Source organism: Phalacrocorax aristotelis, chromosome 3, assembly GCF_949628215.1.
Source record: "Phalacrocorax aristotelis chromosome 3, bGulAri2.1, whole genome shotgun sequence".
Taxonomy (NCBI): domain Eukaryota; kingdom Metazoa; phylum Chordata; class Aves; order Suliformes; family Phalacrocoracidae; genus Phalacrocorax; species Phalacrocorax aristotelis.
Genome location: NC_134278.1, coordinates 44,645,612 through 44,666,744, shown reverse-complemented (window position 1 = coordinate 44,666,744; position 21,133 = coordinate 44,645,612). Strand labels below are relative to the sequence as shown.

Below are 21,133 nucleotides of genomic sequence, written 5' to 3'. Positions count from 1 at the left end.
GGGTACTAAAGAGGGGGTGAAAACACAGCAAAACCCATATGGGCAATATGCTAATTTTCCCATATAGCCTCACTAATTCACCTTAGCCTTGATATGCACCGAACACCTTTTTTCTCTCCTATGCCTCTCTTGATAACAGGCTGACAGCCATGTTTTAGTGTAGTGGTTTTCTACTTAGGCTAAATACTCACTAGGGACGAGCATCAGACCACCAAACATGATTTTGCTTATTGCCCAAGAGAGCACTTAAGCTTATTTCTTGAACAGTGAAAGGCTAATATACTGTTTAAACACAATGTTGATTACCAAGATGCTTTCCTTCCATTATTATTTTATGTTGTTGGTTGTTTTGCAGTAAAACTTAAGTTCACATTTAGCAAGGCACTTAGTCCACATTTCATCAAAACGTATATATACCCCTGAGAAACATGCATTTTGCTCTCTCCATGTTAAAAATTGCTCTGTAGAATCAAAAGACTGACAGCAAAGAAAAATTCCAATTACTGCACTGAAGGAGTGGCAAGCTTGTACCAAAACATGACAATCCACTTTAGAAACTGCAGTTCTACATGGGAAAATGTGGGCATCACTGGGGATGTACAGATGATGTCTGTGGGCCTGCCTTCAGCCCAGAACTGTTCCATTGTAACAGCCTGCCATAATGTGCACACTGCAGAACTTCCAATGGCACTGCACAATTTCTGCTGGCGAATACTTTTGGCCCTCCACAAGTGCCACCAGGAGATTCAAAATGGAGCTCAAGTGTAAGAAAAGGCAGCTGAAAATAGGGCACTTTAGTCTCCCTTGGAAAATGATAAACAGGACTGTAATAAGGAAATTGGATTTATACATTTATTATTTTTGTAAAATAGAACGATAGAATCATTAAGGTTGGAAGAGACCTCTAGGATCATCAAGTCCAACCGTCAACCCAACACCACCATGCCTCCTAAACCATGCCCTGAAGTGCCACGTCTACATGTCTTTTAAATACCTCCAGGGATAGCAACTCTACCACCTCCCTGAGCAGCCTGTTCCAATGCCTGACCACTCTTTCAGTAAACACATTTTTCCTAATATCCAATCTAAACCTCCCCTGATGCAGCTTGACACCATTTCCTCTCATTCTATCGCTAGTAACCTCGGAGAAAAGACCAACACACACCTCACTACAGCCTCCTTTCAGGTAGTTGTAGAGAGCGATAAGGTCTCCCCTCAGCCTCCTCTTCTCCAGACTAAACAACAACAGCTCCCTCAGCTACGCCTCAGAAGGCTTGCTCTCCAGACCCCTCACCAGCTTTGTTGCCCTTGTCTGGACACGCTCCAGCACCTCGATGTCCTTCTTGTAGTGAGGGGCCCAAAACTAAACACAGCACTCGAGGTGTGGCCTCACCAGTGCCCAGTACAGGGACACGACCACCTCCCTGCTCCTGCTGGCCACACTGTTCCTGATACAAGCCAGGATGCAGTTGGCCTTCTTGCCCACCTGGGCACACTGGTGGGTCAACAACTCATATTGACCTGTAACACTGTACTCTTCCTGCTCTTCCTGTCTTCCATTTTTCCATTTTTCTATGTATGCAAGCAAAGACACTTCTCTAATACAGAGACCAAAGACTGGTTTTGCACATCACATCCACAGTAACAGAAGGAATTACTTGTGCTACACCTTCATATGTGGAACATCTGCTTTATGAACACAAGCTCACAACTTGCACACAAGGAAGTCAACAGGGCTGGAATGTCTTGGGAGCCTAGGCCTGGAAAAGACACAACACAGCTGCATGCCTTCTAGCAGAATAAACTACTCATGCCATTTTATCTACCAATTTTTCCTAGATTGCTTGCTTATCAGTTGATTATCAAGAAAATGAGTTGCATGGCAGAGTAAAAAAAAAAACCCAAGAAAAAATTCCTAACCTCAACTTCAGAAGAAATATTGGCAAACACTAGAATTGATCTATTTTTAATGTTAGCTGTTTAAAAAAAAAAATAAAATCCATCAGCAACCTACTAACCGCTAGCAGAGAAGGAAGAAACTAATCTATGCTGATCTTACGTTAAGATTTTTTGCCAAAAGTGATTCCAGAGTTCACTTTGGATCAGGTGCAGCACTGAATATAGTATCATTTGACCAATGTACTGCTAGAAGACAGAATGATCCACTAGATATTTCTATCAATAACTATTAGTATGATCCTTGAAATATGAACATTTAAGCCTCATGACACTGATATTTTTAACAATGATCATGATAAGGCATAACTATACTAAAGCTAAGGCTAACATCAGTTTATTACTTAAATCTTTGGCTTGCTTTCTACTTGCTAAGGTTCCAGCAAGAAGCCCTCTACTGCTAGATTTCTCTGAGAACACATTCTGTCCTACAGGGTTGGTTACCTTTTCAATTATCAAGGGAAAGAATTCATCTGCTTCCTTGAAGTAGAGCCAATGAGCCTTTCTAGTAATGGCCAATTATGAAAAGATTCACTTTTCACTTCATGATAAACTAGCCATTTATGTCCTTATGATGACCGTTTCCTGTAAAAAAGGCATGCTGCACAGCTCATGATGAAGAGGAAAAATACCAAACAACTTGCTTTTTTTTCCCTCCAACTTCTTCAGGATTCTTCCTTGGTTTCCTTCATTTTTTTTTAATTTAATCCTTTGTTCTATGTCACTGCTTTAAGTTTATACTCAAATTTTAAATGCAGCTGACAAATCATAAATTTCATATATACAAAATAGTATCTCATAATCTCACATGCTAGTAAAATGGAAAAAATTTATATGGAAACAAATCCTTTGTCATGTAAGAATCATTGTTACTGGCTTAGCCTAGCTAAAAAATAAAACCCTAATGATGTAGGCTAGTAAATTGTTCAAATTTCACAGCCTCTGGAGGTTTTCTGGTGGGCTTTCTTTTTGTTGTTTATTTGTTTTAACAAATACATTATTATATTCCTTGTCTATTGCCTCCACTAAAAATAAGACACCTATTATTAGACCAAAGAGTTTCCTAAGATTTTAAGGGGTAGAAAGAGGAATGACCTACTTAGTTTTACCACTTTACCCTGGTTTGGAAGCTATACCTTTCTTTCTGAAAGTATCAACAGGATTTACTGTAGTACTTTACATTAATCCACATCCTAGTATGCTGACATTAAAATTACTGTAACTTTCTCAAACCGGGTTTGTTCAAGGTTATATTTCACCATATTCACAAAAATTGGGCAGCTGTGAATTGGTAGTCTAACAAAAAAATCAAAAATGTGCCAGATATGAGCTTCAGTCACTTCAGTTTAAATCACATTCAAGCATTGCTCCGTGTACACATTTTGATGCATTAAAATAACTGCCTTAATCTTTAGGTGCATTACGATCGAAATGCCCAGTAGACACTGGGAATCTAAACTAGTGAAAATAACTGTGCTCTGCAGAGAGTGGCACCCTTTCCAGAGGTTCTCTGAGAAAAGCTTTAATTTGTGCTTAGGGCTTCGTGGGAGCCCTGCTACTAAAGGTGCCTCGGGGACATACTGAATTCATATTGCCGTAACATGCACGCATGCGTGTGCGCAGGAGGCCACGCTAGTCACAGGTAAGACAGACAAATCAAATGGTAGCATCCCCCATCAGCTTTTCTATTACCTGCCCCACTTTGTGCCAATTTCCTTCAGCTTCCCCAACACCTCTTGCTTTGCTGTTCTTCCTTAAGACATGGGATGGGGATTTGTCAAAGTCAATGAGCACTTTATTACAGTGAGAGTGCTCAGTAATGAACAATTCAGCAATTTAATGAGATTCTGTAGATCTGTCTCCAGCCTGTCCATCAAGTTTCACTTCTATAAAGCACCCTGACACTAATCCTCTGGCATACCCAATCTTCACCCTGGGCTGAATATTAGATTCTTCCATGGTATATTGCATTACCACTATAACCTTAGCAAAAATGATGAACTTAACTACACTTGAGGCAATATAACTGGTCTGATTTGATTTTCTTCTATTGGGTTGACTATGAGGGAATTACTTATTTACTAAGATAAAGCAAAAAAACCCAGTTTCTTATTGCCTTTTGAATGTCTAAATTGGTAAATATTTATGTGTGTCTTTTAATTCATTCTGGAGACCTGTAATATTTATAAATACATATTTATTCCTGGTTGTACAGACTGAATTAAAAAGACACATGCACGTTTTGCCTGCGGCAGAAAACTAGTTTAAAAAATTATTCGGAACAGCATTAGTAACCTTTAGAGAGGCAATTATGATAACATTTAAATGGACAGTGTGGAGTTTGTTGTCACTCAAAAAGCAGCATATTACCTATAAGTATCTCTCTCCAGCATGACCGTGCAACAGAAACAGAAGCTTTGTCATATTTACCTAATTACGTGTTAATTAACACTCCAGTCATTGAAACAAAATTATTTCTGAGTTCTTCTACACGACAGGACAATGACACAAGATTTTAAAACTCCTACTTCCCAAACTTTGTTTCAACAGGTTGCACAGGGCGTATTACTCTGTATATGCTTGTTCATTCCTGAGCGGGCATTAAATAATACTTGTGTCGCTTTCTATAGCAACTTTTCCAGCAAAAGCATACCCAAGCGTGTAGCTATATTTCACTAACCCTATAAAACCCAACTGGCCAATCAGCCACGCCCCATATATGAACTTGTACATCAAAACCTTTTCCAATAAAGGGCTAGTGCTCCAGAGTATCACGCCTAAAAAAACCAAACCAAACCCACCCTCATGGGTAGTGTGCTGCAGGTTGTGTTGTACAGCCATGCTCCAGAGACTAGGACAGGCAAGGGTCTAACTTTACATTAACATTTGCAGAAAACATAATCTTTGTAAAATACTCTAGAATCTAAAGCCTTAATGTTACATCTGAATACTGTCGTCGTGGTTTGAAGAGCTTAACTAGGTGTTTTTATTTTTTAAGAATAAGTATTTTGTTCCTGCATGATGTTATTCATCTACAGAACATGAAGTGTCCCACAGATGAACACACATTTTACACTTTGAGAAAATGATGGCATAGAGAGGAAATTATTTGCTTAGAATAATCCAAAAGATAAATAGATAAATAATAGGGACTGAAATATAAATCAGTCTTCTGATTCTCAGTCTTCTCTGTTGGACCAAGGCAACCCACCAGCTTGAAAGAAATCTGTGCTTTCTTTTTAGGAAATTACATTCTACCTTGAAATACCCTGAAATACTCTCCTTCTATACAACATGACAGCAAAAAGGAAACAGAAAGAAGCGTCTGGGTAACCAGTGTTATAGGGATTTCCTTCTACTATATTGTGAATTGTAGTTTTTACAGACATATGATGGGAATGCTTCCAAGGGCAGATTTGCGGTTAGTTTTTGTTTTAATCTTTACAGGCTTCATGTTTTTTTCAAATTAGGTTTCCCACCCCACCTCCCTCCATGCTGAAGAGCACAACACAATGCTTTTCTCTCGTTAATATTCTACAGCTAGCAACCTGGCCCTTTTCTAGAGACAGATTTTTTAGAAGAAATGATCGCCCCCTCCAGCTTCTTGCCACAAACCTTCCACCCATGCCTCCACTCATCTCTGAGCAGAGCAGCCTGTGTGATGATTCACTAATTTGCTTCAGGCAAAGTCAGCTGTGGCAGCCTAAACAATTTGAATGACTACTGAATACACAGCTAAGTTTGTCCAAGGCGAATGAGAGAGGCTGCAGGAGCAGGCTTGCTGCCAGGCTTGCGGCACTAGCCTCACCAGAGGCAATGAAGATTGAGTTGCATGTATTGGCCACCTCTTCCCACCAGCAAAGCTGGATCTAGAAGAAAATCCCTGGCCACGGCTGAGTAACACAAGTTAAGCAATAAAGCAAATTTCTCTTTCAAACAAACTAATTGCATTAACACAACTCAACATTTTTTTGGATTTAATTTAAAAATTTCCTTTGGTTGTTATTCACAGTTTTTGCTCAAGTGCTTATTCTCCCTCGAGATTGCTCCAGGGTTTCAAAACAACAGATTACTGATGTGGTTTATAGAGTATCACACATTCTGCTTGTTCACCGATCTCCTTACCTGCCAGATTTGTTCTTCACTGAGTGAAGTGAGTCTATCACTTTTAAAAACCTCTCGAAGGAGACAGTATGGGAGTGCCAGAACTTCTTCAGGATGACTCTTCAATAGTTCAGAGAGGTGTTTTACTAAGAAGTCAACGACTGCATTCTCCAACAAAGTGAGGTTGAAGAGGTCCGCAAGCTTATACAGGTCCAAGTAATTAAAACTATTTAATTCCTAAATGGGTGAAGCAAACAAAATACGTCTCAGAAGAAAAAAAAACCCAAAACAAACCAGATAAAAAACCCCACAGGTCTCAGATAATGAAAAAAGGTTGTTCTTTTGCAGCTGTGGAGAAGGAAGGTAATATAACTTGAAATTAACTAACATAGTCTCATTCAAAATGTATGTGTAAATGTTACTGGTGCATATGCAAATATATATGATAATACTAATTTATATTGCAACTGCTAAGGTTATATATGCACACAGCATCTGTAAGAAATATGGATTAGTACATAAGATAATAAACCAGCATGATTTACACTGTATGACAAGAGCTCCCAGGAGCTAACAAGTGGATTAAAAAATAGATTTGTTAACTACGATGGTTTGTTACAAAGCAATTGCTTATTTGTTATTTACTGTTTTGATTGAGCTAGAGCACCTGTGCAGTAGGACTTTTAGTTCCATGAAACCTCACAAAATACGAGATGTTGAGCCACATTTCATTACGTGTAAATTTATCTTCAATGAACAAACAGACCCTTTTTTTCCAACCACTGACATCAACCTATAGTGGATGTTGGCCTTGTATTCTTTCTCCCTCTCCTTCTAGCAGCAGAAAATCAGCGGAGACGGAAGCTACAGTAACTCAGTGCAGGAAGTTTTTACCATCCTAGTGACAGACAACCTGTATTTACAGACTAATGTTTTCAACTTGGCATCCCTTGTAAATTAGTGCCTGGACAGATACCTACCGCTGTCCTAGATCACACGCTCTTCAGGGGAGAGGCCAAGAATTCACCTGTATTAGTGAAAAGCACCCAGGATGTCTGGGAAATAAGCCCGTTTACCCATTTTCTCTGTTCCTGCCGCACGCTCACACTTCTCTTCCTCTCCCCTCGGCAATCCTGGTTTTCATCTTCCAATTTACCGCATTGCTCCCTATCAGCCTCCTTCTCCTTGACCAGCTCCGTGTGTGAAAGCGACAAGAAGTCTTGTCAGTTTCACTTTGCTGGTTAGTTAACATAGGGACTAGAGCAGGAAAGAGAAACAGACTAAATTAAGTCAATTTCACTTTCACTGCTCTGCCGGCTGGAATGGCAGCACCAAATGAAACTGACAAGAAATCTTGTAAATGTCAAATGAGCTGCACGGCTGGCAGATAGAGCAGAGCAACAGGGAAGATGGGAAAGTGCGAAGAGGGGGTTTTTTGGAATGTTTTATGGACTACATCTTGAACGTGTGAATTGGGTGGCTGTCCCAATGACTGTGGAGCTGTTTATGCATATGCAATGGAGAGTGGAGAAAGAATTTTTTTCACCTGCTTAGAGGAGTCAGTACTAGAGGAAACGGAATGAAATCCCTGTGGAGGCTCCCGCTTGTTACATCATCTCCCAGTCTGAACGGCACGCCTTCCCTGGCAGGCTTGTACATCAAAGATAAATCCTATTCATTATCTACTTAAACTGCCGCATAGGAGTTTCACATTGTTTTGCTGGAAGAACAAAGTTCTTTATGTTGTCAGAACAAGCACTACCAGCAGTCATCCCAAAAGCCACAGATACGCTAGTGTCAGTTCCTCTTCACTTGAACATAGAAGAGGTAAGGATAAATCCTCCACAGTTGCAGAAAGACAGAAAAAGGAATGAATCTTACATGAGAAGTACCTAGTCTGTGTGCTTGCTCGGTGATTTAATACCTGCAGGTCGCAGATGGTGCCTCAAACCAGCACTTCTGGGATGGCCATGCAATGGTGGCAACAATGCAAAGGGGTAGCATCCAAGTAAACATCACAGCATTTGACAAGCAACAACCATGGCTTATTGTCCTTGGTTTGGAAGATGATCTTTTCAAAGAGCTCCCTGATTGAATGAATGCCAAACATCCAGAAAGAAATTCAGAAGAGCTCAGTGTGTATTTATTGAGCTCTTTTGTAGTCAACAGCTCTGTCTGGGGAGGATTAAAATAAACAAATGAATAATTAAGCATTGTGATCTGAGGCTCAACAGCCCAACTGAAATACAGGCCTGATCAAACCCCACTAAGTGTCAATGGAGGAGGACAGATGGCTTTTGGTGGACTTCCAAAGAGGACAAAATTGGACATATCGTAAAAAAATCTTTCCTCATTAGAAAGAAACAGTAACATGACACACAAATGCAATTTTCCCCTGAAAAATCTTCACATTTTCAGTGAAATCGAAAAGACACTGGTGAGCCTTCAATTTTGGTTTCAGTATCTTTGATGATCCCCCAAACCCCCAATCCCTTCAAATCAACACCAATTGAAGTTGGTTTTTTTTGAGAGCTGTCATGCAGTGGAAGAGGCCAAATCTACTTATGGATGAATAAATAAACTCTCACCAGTTGTTTATTTACAATATTATTTATTTTTATTTGTGTGTGCTCACTTATTTCAGGTGCTTATTTATTTATGTGTCTATTTATTTATTTATTATGGGGGTTTATTTATTTACTTATTTTCATTGGTAAGCTTCAAAGGATTTCTGACGCTTCGCCTAACAACGTGTTAGTGACCTGCTGGACTTACGGTTTACTGCTTGATGAATATTGCGACTATATTTTGTTAAAACTTGTCTTGGTCTGTAATTAGAAACATTCATTTCTGGATTTGTAAGGTTAGAGTTGATCTCCAGGTTTGTATTTCACAGAAAAAGAAGCAAGTAGGGCATTAGCTTTCACAAATGAAAGTTATCAGACTGTCATACCAATATTCAAATCAAAATTATACAGTACTATACATTACTGTCTCTGTGATGATACAAGAGAGCAAAAATATCACACTGAGATTGCAAGGTATATACCACGGATCAGATAACCTGGCTCTTCATATATGCTAAGACTTTCAGAAACAGCAGACTGAAATGCAGTATGTAAGTTCGTTGGGGAGAAAAAAAAAGGGGGGGAAAAAAAAAAGCACCTTATCTTCTAGCTTTAAAAAAAATCCAACAGGAAGGAAATCTGTATTCCACAGATTTTATTTTATTGCGTTAAAAGAGCAGCTACAAAATTTACAAAGTTACGTGCAACTTTCTTCCAATGCTGTATCGCAGTATAAGTTCTTTAAAAACATGCGATACAAAACAGGCTTATGTAAACTATGAAACTTTTAATCTTGTTGCTATAAACTTTTAAATATATGCCACTTATCTTTTTTGAGCTGAAGGATGAAATATGAACACAAGCAGAACCGTCACTAAGAGCTAAAGAGAATTAGGGAAGGTAGCGATCCTATCTCTTCTAATACGATGTATGTTACACCGCTGAAACACATTCAGACTAAGAAAATAGGTGTAAATTTATATATACAGGTCTTACAACTAGCAGTTGAAATAGGTCTAAAATCTCACAGTAAACTCAAACCAATTTAAATAAATTGGCCAAATTATTTATCAGTGTCTACTTCTAAAACGAGAAACTCTCTTTGATGCTATGCATTCTACCTACTACACATCCCCCACACTTCCCCCCTCTCTGAAGTAAGAGAATCCATTGTTCTACACGCTACTGGTCTTCTGATTCAGTAGCATCAACCTTTAGATGCCAAACCAATTTAACAATGAGCTGACATTTAAAACCCTCATAAAAGAAAATCAGTTTTCCAAACAAACAATCTGAAAGACGACAATATTACATATTCAAAATAAATGATGTGACATTGTCCCTGTTTTAATATGGAGGGGTATTTTAATATAGAGATACGATAAATTGTCAAACAGGAATAATAGACATAAACATTGTATTTAAATTACTTCCAAATCCATCTTTATTCGTTCGTACTTTAAAGAATAATTGCCTTGCCCAAGCCACAGAAAAGGATGTAAGTAACAGATTGATAAATTAGAGTTAATCATAACCAAGTACACAGCAGACTACGATATACTTCTATTCCTCTGCTCTGTGTTATAAATAGCAGAAAAAGCACAAGGAGAACTAAGGGGAAAGAATGCATTTCTTTATGACCTTATTTGAAAGATAAACTCCTTGGGGAAATACAATTTATTCAGATTATCAAGACCCTGCTGTGCAAATCTACAGTCTGGGAGCACACTACAGAGATCAAACAATATTTACTTTATTCTGTTGGGTATAAAAGCTTTTAATGAATGCATAATTAAGACAGAAAAAGTATATACAGCTTCAGAATTCCACTGCCAAGCCAAGCCATTAATATCCAAAGTATCGTACCCAGTTGTAACTCCACCTGCTTCCTATTTAGATTACAACATTGTTATAAATCAAGGTATTAAATGACTAGCCCTGCTGCTGTAACAGAGAAGAGTTGCATGGTGACACTATTTCCCCTTTTCCTAAAAGGGGTTCAGCCTCTTTAAAGCTAAAAAGGAAGTGTGAGCCCTCCGGGACAGGGACGTGTTCATTCGAAATCCTTAAGCAGCGCCTAGCACAACAGGGTCTTGACCCCAAGTCCTCCAGGTACTCTGCTATGTTAAATACTATGAACCAGTGGCACCATTCAGAAGGGAGCCTTGACATAAATCATAGCAAAGACAGACTCTAAATAGATAAGGGATAGTAATAAAATGAAAAACTGTAGCATCAAATAAAAATATACTTCTCTGACAACAAAAGGGATCAACCCAACTTTAAGAGAGAAGAGATCAGGTTCTGTCAGCTCTAGCTCTTCGTTTTATATGAAAGGTTCTAGTTCTGCAAAACCTCACACACTTACCTAAGAACTTATAGATCACGCACATACTCCCTATCACAGCAACAGACACACTTACTTAATACCTAGCATAAGCACAAATCCTTCAAAAACTGTATTTTAGACCTTATTTGAAAATTTCCTCCACTGAACACCAAAGCCATCCGGTTGAAACATGAAAGACATTTTGCTGAAGCCTAGTCACAGTGGAACAGCTGCGTCAGAATTTTGCAATGTGTAAAACTATGTTTACATTTATTACAAGGTCAGTGCAGACTGTAGATATATTTATAGGCACAGTAAAGGATGTCTTTTTAAATGACTCGTTTTTTAATAAAATTAATTTTTCTGGTAGATCACTGCTGTCTCAACACTTCCTGTAATTCTTGCTTTTATTTTCCCTTTTAAGTACAAAGAGTTATTTTGCATCCTTGCTGTGATTTCAAAGTAGGTCTGGGGCTAAGTACAAGAACAACAGTAACAAAACATTTCAGCCCTACGATTTGCCCTCTTCCCTGTGAGAAGTCATTTCCCTTCTCACTTAGTGTTTACCTATATCTGCTGAGTTTTCAGTTCCAACCTGCCCGCTGGTGCTAGTGAGCACCCTCTTCAAAGGCACGGAGGAGGCCTGTGACCTCAACAAGCACAGTGGAGACATGACATTCTCAGATTGCTCATGTGATGAAGCAAATGTGTGGTCTTCCAAAAAGAAAGTGAAATGTGCCATATGCAGATATGCATGAGAAACCAAAAAATAAACATTTTCTAGAATCTTAGATTAATCTAAGTTATTAAATAGTATAAATATTTTCAAATGGCAATCCAATTAAATATTTATGTAGCCCTGGTTATATGTACCTTTCATATATTGCATACGTGATTATGTGTACCACGGAAAGAAATATAATAATGAAACATTAAGACTACTCAGTTAAAGTTTCATGGTACCACTGGAACAACCACAGGTAAGGTTCTGCAGAGTTTTCAATAGCTGCTTTAGCTGCTTTCCCTTGCTAAACAGATGCTGCTGTGGGAATTTTAAATTTTTTGTTTTGTTTTGTTTTTGTTTAAACTGCAACTGGCACAGAAACTCCCCGAATGAAAAGCTTCACATCTCACCTGCCTTCATACCTTGCCAGGAATACCTGGCAAGGTAAGTGTAGCAATCAGTATTATTTAACAAATAAAAATACAGGGCCTGAAATGGAATATGGAGATCGTCTAACCCTTCACCTTGCCCTTTTATACCATTGCAGACAGTAGAAACCCAAAGGGAGGATTTAATCAGATTTATCAATATTTACAGTTTTTGCCAATTATGGTAGGCCTGTCTTTTCTTCAAATATGTTATGAGGAATGACATTATCCTGCATTCTTTACTCCAGCAGAAATCACAGACTACTGGTACATTGTCTTTACAGATGTTTCACCACTTTATATGTTTGCTAACTCTTCAGAGTTACTGCAGTGCTTGAGGAAAGCTGAAAACTACTTGGCTAAGCCATCAACCACCTGCAATCCTTTATGGTAAATGTTCACTTTTCTTTTTGTTGCTAATATTCTCAAAGCCAGAAAGAGTGAGTTTTGTCCTTTAGAAACCCAAAGTTTGCAAAGGAGTAGCAGTTAAAAAACCAATTACTGTCAACACAAAGAATAAAGAAAAATAGGACTATATAATACTATTACTTCCAATTCTTTTGCGGACTATAACAACAGTTTAAGGCCATAAGAATACAGGAGTGGAAGCCTATTCCCCTACTATACTGGACAAGCTCATCAAATCATCTTTGTCATAAATGAAGACAGATCATCTTAAAACTCCCTCTGTTTTTGCTCCCAACTACTATTACGAGAAGGCTCAGCTGATTTTGAGACTGTCTCCTAATTTCCAGCTTAATTTACTCAGACAGTTTATATGCATTTGTTCCTGTGCCAACATTATCTTTTAGTTTTAACAGCATTCTGTCTCTCTCCCTGCTCCCCCCTCCCCCAGTATTTATTCCCTTGATGTATTTACACAAAGCAATCGTATTCCTCCTCAGCCCTCATTTTGCTCGACTAAACAAGTCAAGCTATTTTAATCTCCTCACGTAAAACAGGCCTTCCTGATCATCTTAGCTGCCCTTTTCTACACCTCTCCCAGTCTGACTTCGTTTATCCTTCTGCATGGACAAACTTTTCCAGTACTCATGATTTTTCAGCAGTACCTTGTACACCAGCATTAATATTTCCTTAGGTTTATAAATTACCTTGCATTATCCTAGACTCAAACTGCCTTTTGCATGATGGTATCACATTAGTAACTCAAACCCATCCTATGATTTAATACAGGAAAATTCTCTGTAAACTTGGTCCTCAAGTGAGACACAGTAGCAGCCCTCTGTCTGCCAGGCAGGATGGAAATAATATGCCATGTTACAAATGGGAACTGAGTACGATCCACCGAAATGCAGTAGATTCTACTGAGGATGCTCAGAAATTATTTTCCAATTGCTTATTTAATTTTGTTCTATATTTGAGTAATGGATCTTATAATTGTACTGGTACATACCAGTTACTTATTGGGAGAAAAATTATTTCAGTGATTTTCTTAAGATTTGTTTCAAAAGTAGGCACGGAAATGCCCTTAATTTTGTGAAAAAGTAAGTTTTATATCAATATAAAATATGAACACTTTCAAACATAGTGAAAATACAAGTAGAAAATATGCTTCTAACATACAGTAGAGGGTGACTTTTATTCTTAATCCCCCCCATCTCCAGTCTCCATTACCCGCATGGAGGGGAAGGGGAGAGTAAAACAAACACACACAAACCCCAAAACAATCAAACCCAAAACCCACATTACTGATAGATCTGTTAACAGAGGTATTAAGACACATGGCAGTTCCCCTTTCCAATGCCTTTTTTCAAGAACTTCCTATTTTGCTGACATTTAATACTTAAAAGCTGAAGTCTTCCAGCCTCAAGATGAATCTCTCTAAAATCTCTTGAAAACATCTCAAAAAGCATATTACACATTACTAAGAATGAGACTGACAGGAAAAGACCATTGCTTTTCCACATGAAAAATATTCAGAAGGGAAATAGCTCACAGGAGTTGCCGTCACTGTGAAAAACTTCCACTGACCCCTCTCATCAGCCTCTAGAAAAAATAACTGGTTTGTATATGCTCAGTAATGACTTCTTTGAACTTTGCAGCTAAAATCTCATCCCATTCTAGCTGTGCTGTCTGTGAATACAGCTTCCACAGCTGAGCAAGATTCTGCCTGCATCACAGTCCGCTGTGGGCCAAATCACAAGGACAAAACCTGAAGGCTGAAAGTCCGTTTCTATTGTGCTGCTTAGGAGCCACTTTGGAGGCCCGGCGGGTCAGAGAAAGCCACCATCACTTTTAAATGCAGAAGGATGAAAAAAACCCAGACCAAAGAACAGGAGAATGGATCCCAACAAGAAGCCCAGCCATAACAAGGGGCAAACAGTACTGGAATCTAGCAGGAGAGTTAGAATCACAATCCAGAGAAGACGTGGCTTCCCAAGGAGGCTGGGTGATAGTTCCTCCAACTGCTCTGCATAAACATAAATGAATAATGATGAAGATGGATAATAGCATGGTAGTCACTAACTAAAAACAGAAGTCAACACTCGTGATGTTGTGCTAAAGAACAAACAAGGAGCATATTCCAAAATTATCAATACACTAGTGTTAACACTCTAGGTATAAATAAGAGCAGGGGAGGTTTTCATGTGCAAGGAATATATAAGATGATTCAAAACAACTCTGTTTCAGAATCTCTTTATGACATTTTATTTCTGGAACATTTCAATGATGTATACGTGTGCTCCATAATAAACCCAGCGAGGGACCACTTTTCTTAAGAACCTGTCTCTGCTTCAGATTCCCAGGCAACAGCCTGTCACCAAATGCTTAAGGATTACAAAGCTAATAAACACATCTAAAAATGGAGAGTTGGAAACAGGTAACTGTAGTGAGCTGGACATCTAATATCACCAGAGAATGAAACAAACTGTCTAAAATGTGTTGAAGGACAGGTTAATTAACACAGACAAATTCAAATCTCAGAAATATTTGCTAAACAAGCCAAAGCAACAAAACTTTCTCAGAATTTTAAGGCAGTATGTGATACTCTGTCTACAGAAAGGCTGAATCCAGTGCAGGATAACTCAATACCGAGTATGATCTTGATAGACAAAGCAGAAGCAGTCACCAGTTTGAAATGAGTAGTTCCTGATGCGTTGTAAGGATCACATCACCCCAGCAAACTACTAACACCTGACTTACTCCTTTCATACAAAGCATCAGTAGGGGAACTTATTTTTTGGAAACCATAAAAGAGTTCATTTTCCCAAGTTTAAAAGAAATATTGGCAGAATAAAGTGGGACAAATTTAACAAAAAGAGTATTAGAGAAAGTTGAGTATTATGGTATTTCATAAATTTCAGGAGTATTTCATAAAAGGATTATATCCTTTTAGTAGGACACATCTTAAATGGATCAAAGATTTGTTCAATGACAATCTCAAAATGAAGTTATTATGGTAAGTTATAAAGCAGTGTAACATTTTCCAGCAAAAACCTCAAGGACTTGATTCTTGGTCCAATAGTGTGAACAGTTTAATTGAACTGGAGAATGGTAAGTTTTGCCCACAGAGCTTGCAGAAGACTCTGTAAAAGCAGTGGGCTAACAAATTATGAGAATGACAGAATAAAAGTACTGTCTGGCCTTCCTGGCAAAGTGATCACATTAAAAAAAAACAACCTGGGAACTAGTAACACAGCCGATACAGAAAATACACCAGGCTTTATTTGGAACAACACTTACAGCCCATCAGAAGGCACTAAGAATCGGTCATAAATAGCAACATCAGTTCTTGGAACAGTGCAAAAAAAAAAAAAAGCTCGTCATAAAATGCACACCAAGTACTGTCCAATAAAAGAAACAAACCCTCTTGCTGCTTTAACATTGCATTTTTAAGGCTACTGCTCAAATATTGGTCCCAGTTCTGACGTCCACACTTTAAGGATATGAAAACACTATAGGCTGGAAAACCAACTTTGCAAGATTTAAGGTGCTTAACTTTGTTTTTGTTTGTTTGGGGGTTGTTTGGTTTTTTTTAATAAAATAAATACTCCTGGACGATTCAGTCTTGAGCAAAGATATTTATAAAATGGACAGAATATATGAAAGCAAAGTTCTGACCAAATCCTCAGAAAACAGTTTCTGGCTCATGAATGTAGGATCAAAGTTATCCTGGCCCCCGGACTAGGAAGTACAGGACTGTTTGCATTGCCTTCATGTGATTACAAACATTTTGCAACCCTGCATTAAAAATAATTACTGCAATAAAACAATTTTTTAATCAATTGTATGTACAAGTAAAGAAGGAAATATTTGCACAATTTGACCTCTGAGGGTTTGCATTTCTCTGAAGAGCAAGAGACTTGTTGCAGCTGCAGGAAGATGTGAAGGTACTCAGCAGTTAAAAGAACCTGCTTAGACGTATGTGAATGATAAAAAGGCAACACTTCCATTTTATTTGGAAAACTGTTATTTGCGCAGGTATTTCTATGCTCCTGCAATATCTGACCTCAAGTCGAAACTCACTAAGAAATTTTTTGCTCACAACACTAAACCAAGGCAAATTCTCATCTTACAGAGAAAAATGGAGGAGCAGAAGAATAGTTTAAAAGATTTCCCATTATGCTGAAGATACAGAAAACAGAACCTCAGATGCCTGGAATCCACTCCAGTGCTCTAGTAGTTAGAGAATTCTTTTCTTACCCACTCTCAACCTTAACGCAATTTAAAGTTATTTATACAGCTCCATATATCAGCAAAATGTCTGTAACATGCTTTGTATAAGCATTATGTCTCAGTAAAATAAAACCCTCTACAACACTCTGTCCCTGAATTTATGCAGTGAGAAGATCATCTCTCTTTCCCAGGACTAGGAGCTATGCTGATTAGCAGGTTTACTACATAATAATCAGAACTGATTTCAGGAGGTAAACAGCATAAAAAGGGATAGTATTAATTCACATACAGGGAAAAAAAAAAAGTTAAAAAAATGAAAAAAATTCAGGAAGCACCACTGAATTAAAAAAGAAGAGAGTTCAGTATGTGTGAGGATCAAGGGGAATTTGCTTGTATTTTAAGCATTATTGACTAGGGATTCACTTAATCATTCTCTTGGTCGGAAACTGTTTTAAATCTGACTCTCAAAACCAGAAAACCTAGAAAGGGCAAAGCCCAAATGTGAAAAATAGGCCTTGAGTCAATGTCCAGTTTGACATTTCCTACATCTTACCTTCAGTAGTGCCAAATAAGCCACAAGTCCTCCCAAAACTAACACATGTGGATGTTCGCATTGCTGAAGGTGCTAAACATCAGGAAGGCATAAGCCTTCAGAGATCATGCCGACTTTTGTTCATTTAGTTTCTAGCAGTTCTTACCAAAAATAAAAAATAAGTGCCCCCCACCCTGAATCTCAAACAGCTAATGGTCAGATTTCCTTCCATGCTTTACCACCAAGGCTTTTTTTCCCCACAGAAATATAGAAAAATATTTCATCAATGCATCATATATTTAAGACATGTAACCAAGCGATTAAATTCTCACTGGCGTCAAGATTTCACCTTGAGGACACCAACTTTAAAAGCAGAATACATCATTGTAGGCCCAATTTCTAAGTGTTCACAACTACAGGCGCTTGCCAGTATCTCAAAATCCTGAAGTATATGAAGGGCCCCTCTCCTGCATTCCTCTTAAAACACAATCAGAATGAAGTAAAGCCAGACACCCTTTAACAGAAAATTGGAGGGCATTTAGAGGGACATTTAGAGGAGGGACATAGCTCAGTTACTTCAAAAAGAATGTATTTCTGCAGCTAAACGAAAAAGAACAGTCACTGGTTTTAAAAATGGACTACTGATAGTCAGTGATTATTCCATGCAATGTTATAAAAATTAGTCCTTTTCAAACACAAATTTCTGTAAGAAATATTGCTAAAACATCCACATTTCAAAAGATTTCAACCACACTTAAAAGCAAAATGCTAACAATAGCTTATCAACGGTTACATATACCTAATGTTGTTTGGTTTCCCCCACCCCAAAATATTCACCACACACACTGATCATTTTTGTTACTTGTTTTATTCCTTTTCAGTAAGTCCCATTCATCAGTTCAACTTCTGGTCCAGGGCTGAATGGTGCTATGAGTCTAGAACTTGATTAGGACTTTATACCAATGGTGTATAATGCACATGGAAGTTAAGACTCACAACAGTATCTAGGCAGTCAAATACTTTCAACTATTTAGTTACAGTAAACAGTCAATATCAGTCTCTGGGGGTCCTTGGCATCACCATTGTATACATATACTCTCTGCATACTTCAGTTCCCAATGAAGATGGGAACACTGCAAATATGGATAAAAATATTGTGAGGCGGGCAAAGCCAAAACACAGGCACATATAAACACTGATTTTGGGCCTGGCATATGACATTGGGCCTGTCCTCCTAGCATGCTCCATGTCCACAGCGTGCCATTTCAAGTCAGTGGGAATTCCAATCCAAATGTCTTTTGGGGACTGAACATACCTAAGGTTACTACAATACTTTCCCCATGATAAACAGGTGTGTTTAGATGCTCTGGAAATTCAAGGCCTTTTGCATATATAATTAGAACAGATGTGGTTTATGGTAAACAAAGAGAAAACACTGAAATGGAATTTAGAAAAAAAACCTCCTCTGAGTGGCACTTGAGACTTTCACAACAAAGGTCAAAGTGTTTACGAGGCAAGTTCCAGCCAATATATTACTACCCCTCTAATCCAGAGGGCACAACAGCTCCTATAAAAATTACTCTAGAGACAATTCCATGCGTTACTAGCTCAGTTCCTGCTGAACCACAAATAAAAGTCCTGGTTTAAGTCATTCAAGATCCAATGCCACCTATGCAGCTAGACACACTCTGTGGTAGAAATCACAAATTTTGTAAGACCCTGTTGAAACAGATGGGACTTTTAGCAGCAACTTCCTCCGAATTAATAAACAGATGTTTAGATTAGATTACACAGGAAAATAAGAGAATGAAGTTACAAACATTTTTCAGTTTGGAATAACACACTTGCAGGACATTATTGATTGTTAATAAAGTTGTTGATACCACTAATCTTTACGTTTGTATCTTTAACTCCTGGAATTAGTGAAATGAATGAGGACAATTCATAACTTTCAAAGCCCTGATTACATATTGGCTGAGATTCAGTAAGACAGCATGCATACATTTATTTTCATTCTGGGTTTAAGGCCTACTCAATACCCTGGACAGAAATTGAGTTTTTGTTTTAAATAGAATTACTCTACATTACAATTCTGAAGCAAGACACTGGTTCCCTGGCAAATTCTACTCTGATGTAGTTGTGCGAACAAAACACTATAAACGACAGAATGTACTAAAATGCTGTTACATTTACTGCAGCTAAGAGATCTACTGGAAAACATCAACAGCCTTACATGGAACTTGTTTCCTTATTTGTGCTCTCCTACAAACTGAACTGGTTCAGCAAAAAAAGTTTCTCTAATAAGTACTGAAATAATAGTTAACAGTAGTTAGAACTAGATGGGAATCTGGGGTACTTCCATTTCTGAAACTACTTATGTATACGTTCGGCTTAGGTCGTTGCCATTAGAAATCTTTCTTCTTAACAAGCACAACACACTAGTTGAGTGTGTTGTGAGCAGTTCACATAGATGGACCAAACAGTAATGATTAAGCCATTCAGAAAAAGATAACATATAATGGGGGGTGGGCAGGGAATCAACTACATAATTTTGTATCAAGTTCAGACTTTTTGCCTTTTCTTTAGATGATCTCTCATTGAAGTCTAAAATGCAAATGCTGCCAAACTGGAGGACATATCAACTTGGATCATTATGACTTCAGTCCATCTCCACCATTAAGTAAACAAGGTTTTGAAAGGATAGCCCTATTAAACTGACTGTAAAATGAAAATGAAATTTACAAGGCCTTTCTAATATTTTTAATGACAAAGCAGACCAAGGCATGCACTATTTTCCTCAGTTTAATACTTCAAGTGCCAACATGCCTCTCAAATTCCATCAGATAATACATTTTCTCAAGAAAGATTCTGCTCCTCCTTAACATTGCAGACTTGAAATTGACCCCTGTGAAAATAATACTAGTCTGTTTAAAAATACAAAATATAGAGGAGGTAAAAAATATTTCCTTCATAATTACGAAGGAAAAAAAAAATCCGTTCTCTTTTGGCTAAGCCAGTACAGAGGAAAGAAAAGATGGACAATTAACACTCTGCCACAGTGATAATGCTGAGATAAAAATCAGATTGTAACTCACTTCAGAGCCAATGTTCTCTTTGGGTTCATAGGTTACAAATGATTTATAGTCACCATTTCGTACTTAGCATTCTGGCTTTTCCCATATTGGTAAATACTTTATAACCAAAGCATTTTCATGTCTCAGAAATACCTTTGCTAAAATGGCTTAACACAACTCAAATTGCTTTAGATCAAAGCAAATTTAAATAAAACGTCCCCCTGCTTCTTTACAGGAGGTTAAAAAAAAAAAAAAAAAAAAAAAAAAAAGAAAGAAGCTCTGTATATCTGGTGCCTGTATTCCTGTTCTTTCACATTAGAGCTGTAAGTCTCCTCTTTCAGGTCACGTCTTCCACATAAAAGTGCTAAACTAATGCCGCTTAATGACAAATTAATGTCCATGAATAAAAAATACACCTCTAATAGCATAGAGTAATTTGCCATTACAATATCATCATTGGACATGCCCCTGGTTTAATACGATGTATTTAATTCATAACTTAATGAGTGATATATAAAAAGAGAGAGATGAACCCTGCAATTACATTTATGTGAGTCTGTCACCTTATTTGTAAAACCTTAGAGTCATTTACATTCAAATTAGAACAAATGAGTGATTTCACAAAGTGCAGTGATAAATGACCATTGCTGCACAAGACAGAACTGTATTTCCTGTGAAAACATTAACAGTTTCCTATTATTTGTTAAAAATTACAATGCATATTGCCCAGTGTTGTGTGAATAATGACTTTTTTACTGATTAGGTCAGAAGACTAATACGG

At 37.8% G+C, this 21,133-nt stretch overlaps 1 protein-coding gene across 5 annotated transcripts in view; it reads right to left on the bottom strand.

The window, feature by feature from the left end:
* The window catches only part of KLHL32 (kelch like family member 32), a 151,452-nt gene that overhangs the window by 34,525 nt on the left and 95,794 nt on the right, over positions 1–21,133 (bottom strand). For 4 of the 5 annotated variants that reach the window (XM_075087321.1, XM_075087320.1, XM_075087318.1 and 1 more), the window contains one exon: positions 6,082–6,297. The exons of the other annotated variant lie outside the window; for it this stretch is intronic. In XM_075087321.1, coding sequence (XP_074943422.1) covers positions 6,082–6,297 — 216 coding nt within the window. The remainder of the gene's footprint in view (positions 1–6,081; positions 6,298–21,133) is intronic. 5 annotated transcript variants of the gene reach the window in all.